General features: G+C 39.4%; 1 protein-coding gene across 5 annotated transcripts in view; it reads right to left on the bottom strand.

Moving 5' to 3' along the window:
- gria2b (glutamate receptor, ionotropic, AMPA 2b) overlaps positions 1 to 12,994 on the bottom strand; it is a 142,075-nt gene extending 129,081 nt beyond the window's left edge. For 4 of the 5 annotated variants that reach the window (XM_080193466.1, XM_080193468.1, XM_080193464.1 and 1 more), the window contains exons 1-2: positions 12,081 to 12,452; positions 11,600 to 11,740 (exon numbers count right to left, since the gene is read on the bottom strand). In XM_080193466.1, the coding sequence (XP_080049592.1) occupies positions 11,600 to 11,740; positions 12,081 to 12,174 (235 nt within the window). In that variant the 5' untranslated portion in view covers positions 12,175 to 12,452. Of the gene's footprint in view, positions 1 to 11,599; positions 11,741 to 12,080; positions 12,453 to 12,867 lie in introns of those variants that run through there. The other variant, XM_080193465.1, reaches the window with a different exon arrangement.
- Positions 12,995 to 13,219: the final 225 nt, after the last annotated feature.

The following is a 13,219-nucleotide window of genomic DNA, read 5'->3' as shown; positions in this document are numbered from 1 at the left end:
TTTCCATCAACAACAACAGATCTCTCCCTTCATTTGATTAGCTAACTTCAGTCCCCTTGTTCAGTAAACGTACACATTGATCTCATTTAAAGCTTATGTATAAACAAGGACTGATAAATTTCACTCAGTCAAGATGTTGATAAACTTGGGAGGACCAATAACAAGCTCCAACTATTCAGAGCAATGAGTCCACATGTCACAGAAATAAATAACTTTTTTAAAAAGGATTTTATTTGTCAGTGAATGATATGTATTCACTTATGTGACAAAAGCTCAGACGATAAGCTAATTGATAGCAATTTACAGCAATTCTGACAACATTATCCTATTTCTTAATTTCTTGTACATGAAAAGTTTTTTTCTCAGAAACCCCAGGTTATACTCAAGAAAAGTGACTTTTGCCGATAAAGTACTGAAAATGTTTCATTATAACTTTTCTCGTTAGTGGTAAGAACTACTCAGCTAATAAGTATCTAGTCTACAGAAAGATGAAGGAATGTAACCCAACTGTCAGCTAAACAACTGGATTAAATTTTCAAAAGGTATTCCTCCTGCTCATCCACTGAAATTTCAACAGAAAATACATTGAGCCAACAAAATAATGGTGAATTTAATGGTGTTTGTTGTTATTAGTATGTAAATCAACCAGCAATTAGGAATAATACCCTGCGAGCTGCTAATTGTCACAGGTTGATGAATGATTCATGCCACTTTGCTAGTAAACTCTTAAAACCAGCAGCTTTTCCTCAACCTCCTCATTAGCACTTATTCTAACACACTTTTTAACATCAGCAGTTATGTTCCTGCAATGTCAATTCAGCTCAGAAAAGGAATAATTGAAACTGAAATCACCACAAAATGTGTCTTAATCTAATCTTTTGTTCCCTCGTGGACTAAACTAGACTTCAATTCACCATATTTCTTTCTGCGCCTCCATATACCTAATTGGATTAAGGAGACACACTGTCCATTTAGCAAGGTCCTGGATGTCCTGTTATCTTCTCTGCACAGTTGAAGAAAGAAAGACTTGCATTTATATAGCACCTTTCATAACTATCAAATGTTCCAAAATGCTTTACAACTAATGGAGTACATTTGAAGTATAGTAACTGATGTAATGTAGGAAACATCATTAGCTTGCCTTTACAGCATTTAAATGCACAAAGAACTTGAGCTAAAGATCGGTGTAATAGAATAACTAACAAGTCACAATGGTGAAATGCTGCCTTTCAGCAAATTTGCACTTTATTTATGGATTTTCTTGTGACTCTTCTGCAAAGTTACAATCAGCAAGCAGGATAAACTCTGTGGAAATCCTCTTCATTCCTTACACAGATTACATCAATATTTGGCCTCCTCTATTGTAGTATTGTCTAGTGAAATTGTTCCCATCCATTCATTATTCTACAGGAATATTTGGCTGATTATTTTGCTTTGGGGCAGTAAAAGGAGTTGGGTATATTTTTAAGTTCCACACCTGCCCTGGGGAAAAGCAATCACCGACCTAACATTTTTACAGAGGGGCTCCATTAATCGGCATGGGTCCAGATTCCCTCTCTAATTAAGAGTGGCAGGAGGATGCTGAAAGCTGGGGGGTCTATTAGAGATCTTCCAGCTTGAAAAGAGCAGCTATCTACAGTAAAGGTAAATAACGGAGAGGTCACTTCAACAAGGAGCCATCCTCTCGCTAACCTTTTGTTTAAATAAGAAAAAAAGACAGAAAAAGCAGCAGGGCCACCACTGTCAGGGGAAGGGGTTGGTACATTACTACAGGGCGGCCTCTGACTGCACCTGCACTCTGGCATACAGTGAAGGCTGGTGTACCTGCCTGGAGTGTTGGCATTCTGGCCTGCTGCTGTTGGCGCCTCCAAACAATCAAACTGCTTCAATCATGTTGGAAAACTGGAAGCTAACTGGAAATTCCCAAACGGACTTCTGTCAAGTGACAAGGCTCTTGGAGGAAGTGGGTGTGGCACACCTTCCCAGGCCCAGTCATGCTTCCTCTAATATGGTGGATGGTGTTGGGAACCGCCAATGTTGGTACTTTGCGTCCCTCAGCAGAGTCCAAAATTTCTGTCAATTGTCTATCTATTGTAGTTTTCTTAAAACAAAGGTGCATTCTCATATAACATTTTTGCACATTTTTCTGAATTTAATCTCAGAAATGTTGCAAAGGAATAGGATGGATTAAATTTCCTAAGATATTTGAGGAAATTTGCAACAACATTTTATTTTAACAAAACCAATGACAATAGAGCACTGAAATAAATATCGTTGTAAAATCAATTTCAGTTTTAATTGTATTTTATAAAAATGTCAGCTTCTTGACTGACAATCTAACGTCATGAGCTTGAATCCTCAAGCCACCTCTAGGATTGCCTCAATAAGGTATTTTAGTCACCTCCCAGTTGAGCTGACAGATGGAGTGCCACAAGGCATACTATACTGGAAAAGGGAAAATCTAATAGTGTTTGATGTGACACCTTTCCAGAAGTACCTTTTGTCTGTAAGATGGAATTAGCAAAAGTTGGAGATGATGACGTCAAAAGCCAAAAGCTTTGAAGAGATTTCAGCTGTAGAGCCAAGGGTATCAAAAGTTCTATAGCTCAGTAAAACATTTTTACACCCTCTTCAAGACAATTCTTTCTCATTACAGTGTATACTGGTATCTGTATTTATTTTGTATCTTAAAACAATCTTTTCTTCATCTTGCTTTGCTCTATTTGAAAAAAATAGAGAAATGATTAATCTTTCAGATTGTGACCATTAGAATTGGCCAGTTCTAATGAAAAGTTTGACCTGAAACATGAAGTCTGTTTTTTTCTATGCAGATACAGTCTAACTGCTGAGTATTTCCAGCATTTTCTGATTTTCTCCATGAGTTGTATTTTTCTTTTTTTAGAAAAGACACTTTAGAAAATTAAGATCCAGCCTTTGGTTTTCTTTCACTTGCACTAAAACAATAGAGTCCCATTATCAACAGATTCCAATCATATTTTCATGGTATTCAACAATAAAGGCAAACTAATGTATCTTTAAAGGCTCCACTGAAGCTCAGATGGACAGGTCATCCATTGGACTCAAGGGAGGTCAATGGAAAAGCCCTGCTGAACAAACAGGATGATGTTTCATCATTATATATTCAACCATTAGAAGAAGATATTTGAACAGGCTGGTCATAAATTTTCTGCTGATTTAACTGATGATGGTGAACCTGCTATCTCCCCTAATCAGGAAAACTGACCTTCGATATTCATATTGTGGCTGGACTATTGTTAAATCTTCCTCTTGTATATGCTTCTTTACACCAGTTTTAGTAAAACCAAGGACAGTTAAATTTACCTGCTAGTTCCTTAAAAACAGGGTATAGCTTTACATTCCCCAACCCTGCTGCCCTGTATTGAAAAGCTTTGGAAACAACTTCACTGCACATTTTCACCAGTCCCGAGGTAAAAGAGTAGGTCAGAAATGTGTAGCCCCCCAACCTGGATAAGTAAAAAGTGGACTGGCAATCCGACTGTTATAGCTAATCCTCAAAATTCTGGCCCTATGTCTTAGTGAACTGAAACCTACATCTTTTACTCTCTGTGATAAAGAGTTAAACCCTACTAATGGTTAAATGCTGCTGGAGAAGATATGTAATAACAAGCTGCATTTAAAATGATCCAATATGCTTCACAGGAGTGTCAGAACTAAAATGGGAACACTATTTCAATACAGAAAACATTCACACTACTGGATCACCTTGTAAAGGCTAAATCGCTGTTCAGATTTATTTATAAATAAAATGATTCAAAAGGTATAAACATCAGCAAAGAACTTAATGCCATGGTATTTGTATGTAAGAGACCAATCGCTGAGGGATTAAGCCTGTTCAAGTGTTTTTTTCCTATGGCTTAATTGACAACTACACAAAAAACATTTATCTGGCATCTCTTGCCATCTCACTGAAATGTTGTAAATGAATTAGGGTGGCATGCAATGATTGTTGTGTTAGCAAGGACTGCAACATTTTTTATGTAGCACAAACCACAAAACAGCATTGGGATGAATGACTGGGCTTCTGTTTAAGGCCCATTGATTGAGGACAGAATTTGACATGGACCTTTGAAAATGCTTGACTTCCTCCTCATAAACGTGATCAGTTTAACTATTGAAACAGTTAAGACAGGGCTTTAGTCTAACATCTCATCCAAAAGAAGAGACTTCAAACAGTGCAGCACTGCCTCAAGAATGCACTGGATATGCTCAAATATTGAATTGGGGCTTAAACCTACAACTTTATGATTCCAAGAACAACAGGAATGATCCAAGCTGGTAGAGCGGCCAGAGAATTTACTAAATCCATAGCTTGGTAATTACTAAACCCCAGGGTGGATTTTTGTGACAGTTCTCCTAATTATTCCCCATGATTTGGTGGAAGTTGCTTGACAGTTGAGGCTGAACCACACCATTAGGGCAGGTTAGAAAGAACTCACACTGTCCTAATTATGTTCACTGCAGAAGCCACATTACTGCTGTTTATGCTGTTTTTGTAGGGCACTTCCACCAAAGCTATTGTGGAATCAAGAAAACATCCATGCAAATTTATCTTGCATATTTTGATGGGACTTGAAGTGGGAAATAACTTCTGAGAAGGAATTCTGTTAATTATAAAAAGATCTAGGAAAGATGCTACAGACAGAGTTGCATGTTAACTTGAAAAATAGACAATAAATCTGGAAACTAGAGAGCTTCCACTGCATTCATTCACAGTGCGTGGATTTTCATTGTTTTTCAAATGTAGCTTTTCTATTATGAATTTTGTGTTCAGACTTGGAGCTGGAAAGTGTTTCTTTCTCTTCTATTACCCAGTCCTTATACCAACTAGTCCAGGTCTGTATGGCATAATTAGATGCAATACAAACTCCTTTTCTCTTTCTAATCAGCTCCACTCTCAATCTTAAAAGCTGCAACCTCTATTGAAGAAATGTGGAACTTTCTGTTTCCCACACTATAGGAGTGAATATCTGTAGGATGTTCCTGGCATTAATGCCTGAAGAGTCAGAGGACTTTCGGCCCATTTTGTTCACGCTGGCCATCAAGCATCTATCCAAATTCCATTTTCCGGTGCTTGGCCCATTGTGTTGAATGTTACAGCATTTCAAGTGATCATCTAACTACTTCTTAAATATTGTGAGGGCTCCCACAACTACCACCCTAAAGATGCCATCAAATCTTTCAAAAAGTGTAAAAGTTGCTAATGGAATGTTTTTCCTGGGTTTCTGTTTTTTGGGATCTGATCATGAAAATGTTCCAACAAAATTAATATTCTGGGCCCTGTAAACTCTCAGCGAATTTATGGATTTACTACTATATAAAGGGTAGTTTTGTTGCATGGGTTTTGTCCAGTTGTGGTAAGGGTTCCAATCTAATTTTGTATAGAATTTTTATAACAGCAAACACAGGAGTTGGTTTTTCGTGCAATATACTTTTTCTATGACATTATTTCTTGAGCTACAAGTGTGTCCTGGGTCTGAGCACATTTTAGAGAGAGGTTTTGAATGTAAATTTAGAGAGATGGAGAGAAATAAAGAAAATGTTATCAATAAATAAATTGGTGCAGACTTGATGAGACAAAGAGCCTCTTGTGCACTATATGTGATTCTGTGAAATGGAAAGCTGCAAAAGTTTGAACGTAGTGACATTCTTAAGTGCCCTTTCCACTTCTGGAGAAACAGCCTATAAAATTTACTCTTGTGTTACAGATTAGGACATATCCAAGATATCTGATGAAGAGTCATCCAGACTCAAAACATTAGCTCAGTTCTCAGTCCACAGATGCTATCAGACATGCTGAGATTTTCCAGCGGGTTGTTTTTGATTTTATCATTGTGATGCTCCACTATGAATTAGGTTACCACTTGTCTTCCCTAATGTTTTAATTAAAAATATTGGAAAAATATTATTTTCAGGAAAATTATAACTGATAAATTTGAATTCATAATAAAACAATGATCTTCTGTAAGGAATGACAATCGGCAAATAAGGGAAATCAAATTATAGCTAATTTCAAAATAGATAGTCACTTTAACACACTGAATTTTTTGACTTGTGCAAAGGATGCATACATATCTGCTGAGGCTAGATTTATTGCTCATCCTTAATTGTCTACATGTTTTTGAAGCATCTCAATCTATGTGATAAATGTATGCCTGCCAATGTTTTAAATAGGGAGTTGCAGGATTTTGACCAGCGGCAATGAAGGGATGGAAGAAGAATATGCAATTGATGGTGTTCCTGCTGTCCTTCTAAGCGATAGCGGCCAATGATCTGGGAGGTTTTGTTGAAGTAGCCTATGTAAGTTGCTGCCATGCAACTTACATATGGCACTCACTGTGTTCTGATGATGGTCAGAGTCAATGTTTAAGTTGGTAAATAGCATACCAATCAAGCAGGCTGCTTTGTTCTAGAAGCTGTCAACCTTGAGTGTTGTTGGAACTGCATTCATTCAGGTAAATAGAGAGTATCCATCACTTTCCTGATTTGCGCCAGATAGTGGACAAGCTTACGTCCTTTAGGAGTATTGACAGGCAGGGACAACTGACTGTACATGTCCACTGGCCACCAGAAGTAGCAATGCAGGTGGATAAGATATTCGAGTTTGGATTCATAAGTGGCAAGTAAGAGATGCTTGCCTTCATCGTTGGGGCATTGAATATAAAAATTCCAGGTCATGCTGCAGCTGTATAGAACCTTAGATAGGCCTCATTTAGAATATTGTGTACAATTCTAGTCGCCACACTACCAGAAGGATGTGGATGCTTTGGAGAGAGTACAGAAGAGGTTTACCAGGATGTTGCCTGGTCTGGAGAGTATTAACTATGAGGAGAACTCGGTTTGTTCTCACTAGATCAACGGAGGTTGAGGGGTGACCTGATAGAGGTTTACAAGATTATGAGTGGCATGGACAGAGCGGATAGTCAGATGCTCTTTCCTAGGGTAGAAAAGTCAAGTACTAGGGGACATAGGTTTAAGGTGCATGGGGAAAAGTTTAAAGATGAGGCAAGTTTTTTTTATTCTGAGGATGGTGAATGTCTGGAACACACTGTCTGGGAGATGGTGGGAGCAGGTACAATCGTGGCATTTAAGGGGCAACTAGATGAATACATGAATAGGATGAGAATGGAAGGATACACACTCTGTAAGTGCATATAGTTTTAGTTTAGGCAGGCATCATGATCGGCGCAGACTTGGAGGGCCAAAGGTAATGTGCCTGTACTGTGCTGTTCTTTGTTTTGAGGGGTTAACAGATGAATTACTTCCTTCAGAATTCCCAGCTTCTGATCTGCCTTGTTCTCCTGTTATTTAAACTGGCCGGCCCAGTTTAGTTCCTGGTCAATGGTGACCCTTAACGATGTTGATCGCGGAATGATAGTAATGACATTGAATGTCAAAGGAAGACAGTTAGATTCTCTCTTATTGGAAATGGTTATTGCCTGACATGTTTGTGGTGCGAATATTACTTGCCACTTATGAGCCTAAACTAGAACGTTGCCCAGGTCTTGCTGCATGCTTCAGTATCTGAGAAGGACAAAATCACACTGGACACTGTAACGCCTCAGCAAACTGCTCCACTTCCATCATCATCTTGGAGGGAAGGTCATTGATGAAGCAGCTGAGGCTAGGTCACTACACTGAGGAACTTTTGCAGCAGGGCCTGAGGTGACCAGCCTCCAATAACCACAACCATGTTCCTTTGTTTGAGATATGACTACAATCATTTTCCCTACAATTCCCATTGATATCAATTCTGCTTGGATTCCTTGATGTTACACTCAATTAAATGGTGCCTTGATGTCAAGGGAAGTCACTCTTGGCTTGCCTTAGGAGTGGAGCTCCAGCAGCACCTCACCTCCAGTCATAACCTACCTCAGTCCACAATCCTGCTCAATCTGACTCAACCAAACCAGGCTCAGGTGGTGCTGTTAAACCTGAAAATGCGAGCACTCATTCTGTCTACCACCACTCTGGACTCCCTTCACAGAAAACAATGGACAATTAGGTGCAATTGTTTTGGTTTATGTGTCATATTCACATAACCTGGTTGGGGAAGGAGAAGAGGAAGAAACAATAAACGTTGAGAGAAAAAATGTTTAACAATTGGCTCTTGGCAGATGCACGAAATTCATGAATCCCGCTATTCTCTCCCAGTTGTTTGGGTGGTTTGATTTTCCAGGCATCATTTTCAGATATAATTAAGAACTGTCCGTGATTGGTCATGGTTTTTACAAGATTTCCCTGACTTTACCGTGATTATTGCATGGCTTCCCCATAAACGGACCATAACAAAATTATAACCTGACAATAACTAATGAGATGATTGGTGTACTCTGTTCTCGAGAATGACCTCGATTCAAATGTTGCTGTCGTTCTATGGCTTTTCTTGTACATCATTAATTAAGAACAGCCAAAGCTGCCCTGGCGGATCAACGAATTTACCCGGCAAGTATCTAAATAGTGCAGACCAGGCCAGTCCTCCATTGAATCAGCAGTCCATGATAAATTAACTGATCCAGTTGGGTAGTGGTAACGGTGCTACCGTCAGCCTCTGCATTTTCAGATTCCGATAGTCAGTGTTCCCATTCCTTTTTGCTTTCTAGTAAACCCCACTAAAAACCTGTTTGTGGATGTTTGAATCGGGCTCACTCGGATCTTTGATTTGCCCAAATTCGTCAAAACTTGCTGCCGTGTGGAACTTTGATCCATTTGCTCCAAAGGTATACACGCGCACTAATCCACCTTAATCACTTCTGTAATTTCTTCTAAGTGTTGAAATGATTCCCCTTAATAATTGATATGATTTCATTATCCGTGCAAACCGATATTTGTCACATCAAATCTATTAGTATTAGGAACGTTCGCAGAACTGTAGGCACTAAATGGACATTGAATCCAGCGGATAGTGCCCGATTCAGCCAGTGCAATGTGCTGCTGTTTAAAATGCTCCATATCAAGGATCCAAACATCCAAAAATAACATTGAAAATTTTAGTTTAAAAAATGCCTTTGTGACAAAGAAACAAAACTCCACATTCAATATGCCTATGCTAAATTTGAGCTTAAGTTGTCTGCAAGTTCTCAGGTATTTTAAAAAGACGGACAAGGTAGAAGGATGATCAGGTAGGGCTTAAAACTCCAGCACAGATGTGCTGGGCAGAATGGCCTAAAATTGTAAAATTCAGTTATTTTCTCTTGATCCCAGCCTTCCCCCTGGCGGTAAGTGAACACACTGCGCCCTCTGCAACTCAACTCTCCCAATGGGGAGTGACTGATAATGCAGGAATTGATGCCTCCGCGGTACATCTGATCAAATCAATGAATCCTGGCATTATTTAGATCCCACGCCTAACTACCTAATGGAAAAGTCTCAAAATTGCCGGCGACCTAAAGCCAATGATGCACTACGCTTAAACTCCCTTCAAGGCCGGCAGTTTATTTTTCAAAGCAAGGAATTGGGAATTTTTGCAATGGGATCCGGTTAATATGTAATGTACTAATTTGCACCGAGTTAAATTCGCACCGGAGACCAGCCATTTTATGAGTGAGGATTTTCTCTTTGCTATTGGACCTTGGGCCAGAATGAATGAAATCTCCACCTGGCTAAAATGTGACAAGTGAAGACAGTGTTCGTGGCCAACCTGTATATTAATCTTACACTGAGCCAATCGTATCAACGTGACTTGTACGATTTATTAATAAAACGAAACAAAACACCCCTGGAAGGACAGTTGAAACTTCAATCAGCTCCAAAATGAATGGCACGGACTGACATGTGTGAGAGAAGCAGGGTTAGTGATGAGAAGGGTTTTGTCTCTACTGATTTCAGTCCCCATCTCCTTCCCAAACCCTCAGATAACCATGACGTACATCGGATGCTTTGCTAAAGCCCAATTAACGTTAGCCACAACAGTAAAAAGGAACTCATGCTGTGCAGAGAACTAGCTGTGTCGCATTAATATTCATAATCCCCTCCAACATACATACACCGTGTCATTTGAAATGACAGCAGGAACACAGATCTGTAGAAATGTTTTATTCCCGGGCGCTGCGAAATTACCGAACGCCTCCGCACACCTTACAATCATCCAGTTCCGACGCAACCGATTCTTTATTGCAAATAAGAGAGCGCTTGTCTTAGAATTTCAGTTCCACGATCCAAGATGTATTTATTTGTAACTGGCATAAGCGTTGTAATAACGACACCACTCTCCCTCCTCCCCGCTGAAATCTAAGAACAGCAGGAATACACTGAACATCAGCAGTAGCCATCAATCTTCGCTTTCACAAACCAATTTCTAAAAAAGCTGCCTCGATTATATAATCAGAAACATGCGTTCGGAGCAAGGTGGCTCATTTTTTAAAAAATGTAGCGACTGTTTGAAATCGCATTGTTCAAATTCCAATCAGGACACCATTCCCGAGCTCCTGCTTTTAGCTTTTGACTCTAGACTGGTTGTTATTTCTCAAATGCACCTAAATTAAGTCAATTTAGTTCCTGCAGCCTCACGAAAAAAGAGACAACATCGCATCCAGCCAGTCGTTCTCAGCCAGCCCAGCATCCATTTAGATAATTGCACATCAAAGCCACACGGAACCACCAACAAACTCGACACAAAGCCAGTCAAAATGCACATATGGGACGCGACTTAAGGGTTCATATGTAATAAGCACAGTGGTTTGTAATAACACCGCGGAGCGTCGACTCAGTAACTGTAAGAGATGCTTATGTAGCTCTTTTTATGATGCTATGTGCTAATGTGGTGCAGTGAAATGTACGCACCCCCTCCCATCAATCTATCAAACAAGATACCCTATTTTTAAAAAAAAACAATGTCTGAGTCACAGTTCTTATTCGGGAGGGTACAACTAACTCTCCCTTTTCTATTAAAAATCCGTGTTACAGACAGCCACTCAGACAGATTGAGAGACTAACTCTGATGAATACAGACTCAATGGACTAAATGCTGGTTATACCACTGCAGTGCTATGACGTCAGCAGTGGATCACTGATGTGACCTCTTTTTGTGACTTTAGAAAGTTACAATAAATGATATCGGCGTCAATGTTAGGTTTTTTTTAAAAAAAGTTAACATTAGTATACCGAGATTGGTTGACAATTAAATCCTTCCGATTTAATAACCCGCTAGAAACTCAGTCGTTCCTTGGTTATTGTGACACTGGTTCATTTAATTGGGATGTGATTCACATAGGTGATACAGTGCTGGCGACCACTGTCATCCTGTTCCAAACCGACTGCCATTTGAGATACAACAAATTATATAACACTTCGAGTTCACCACGCACTAGGTTTGCAACCGGCGATTGGAATGAGCGTGTGATTTTTTTTCTCTCTAAATGCGACCTTCAATGCTCACAACACTACTTTCCCCAGACGTTACACGGTAAAAGCACAGACATACAACATCCAGCCAGTCATCAAGTTCAGGCAGATTAACATTCAAATAAAACGCGAGATGAGCTGTCCCTTCTCATGCTGAGGGACCTGAGCATTCCAATACACCTGAAAGTACCCTGCCTCGGTTAGAATGAATACTTACACGCATTGGTTATGGCGAAGCTGTTTGCCACCTCCAAATTGTCAACATGGGGCGTCAGCCTCAGTTCATGCGAATTATGTTGAAAAATTCCTAAACGAAAGGCGCTGTATTCCTGATCTGCCCCTCTTGGGAATAGCCCTCCTGTAACAGAGGAACAACAATTGTTTTTATCCGGACTGTAATTCATTGAAGGAATCTTAAATTGTGCAGCAACGCAATTTTGCTCTGTGATTAAAATGGAATTAAGTCAGTGGTGCAAACATATTTATATTGAAATCGTGGAGGCTGAGATATTAAGCGATTTAAGAATCTCCATTGGTAAAGTTTTAAAAAATTCTACCACTGTCAAGTCAAACATTTAATGACAGCGATTGCAGAAAAGCAGAAACGATCAATAGAATTAGAACATTTCGGATATCAGAAAAAGAGGGATTTGTCGTTTGTTTCCCAATTAGGGTTGGTTTGCTTAAAGATAACTCACCTATTTGTACACTGGTGGGAGAAGAGGCACCCAGCGCCAGTCCGCAAAACCAAGAAACCAGGAAGACGGATATATGCTGCATAATCTTTTGCATTGCCGAAAAAAAACTGCAAGCACGATATAATCCTTCCCTTTTCAGGATTTGTGGCAAGACTCAGATCCTTTGCATAACGCCGTTTCACGAAAGGGGAGAAGAAAATACAGAAAAAAAACAATAAACACCTCGTTGGCAAACGCTGTCTCTCTCGGTTGAAAAGCAGCAAGCAGCAGCAGCAGAAGGAATATGTGAAAAGCAGTTTTAGCACTGCGCTTTACCCAGCATCACCTCTCAGCACAGCCACGCTGCCAGAGAGAGACATGTCTTGATTCTTAATAAATCCGAACACACGAACATCACCGATCATTGACCGAACACATGAACATTCCTCCCCACCAATCCAGAAAGGATTTCACTCGGATTCATTAGGCGTCCATCTTTTTCAGAATGTTTTTGCTTGTCCTATTCATTTGAATGTTATCATGGCCGATCTACATATTAACACCTCCATTAGAAAGGCTTACTTTAAATTATAAAGCATCGTATCCGTTAGTGAAAAATACAATGAGCAAAGGTCCTTCAGACGTCTATACTTCTAATTAATCTGTTGACAATGTCATACTCGTCTTTATCATCAGCAACGCGCCATTTATTAACCATAGCATTAATACTTACAGTTTTCAGACATCTACCAATAAATTCATATTAACTTGTGTTATTGATACGGCGCCATTTATTCATATTTCATACCTTAAGGCCAACGTGACACCAGATTACAGTCGCACAAAAACATACTTTTATTGAAGATAAGCTTCACAGTTATTTGGAACTGTTCACATGGACAAAGCATCACATTCCTGCATCAATAATGAAGCTTAGCTTTGTTGGCCAACCTTCCGAAGTGTTCCTTTTCCAGGATTCCTCCCATCATTGATAATACATCTGAGATCAAAAATTATAATATTTTCTCAGTTGTGACTGTTATAATTGGAAGATGAATTGGTTGACTGCAGCATTAAGTAATCAATGTTTAACTTATCATAGAGGTTTTTTTACACTCACATTCCTAGTAATTGAGATATACAAAGTTTAAACCAGTGGA

Source organism: Carcharhinus amblyrhynchos, chromosome 1, assembly GCF_965287045.1.
Source record: "Carcharhinus amblyrhynchos chromosome 1, sCarAmb.v2.hapA, whole genome shotgun sequence".
Lineage (NCBI taxonomy): Eukaryota > Metazoa > Chordata > Chondrichthyes > Carcharhiniformes > Carcharhinidae > Carcharhinus > Carcharhinus amblyrhynchos.
Note: the sequence above shows the minus strand (reverse complement) of the source record. Positions and strands in the feature narration are given on the sequence as shown.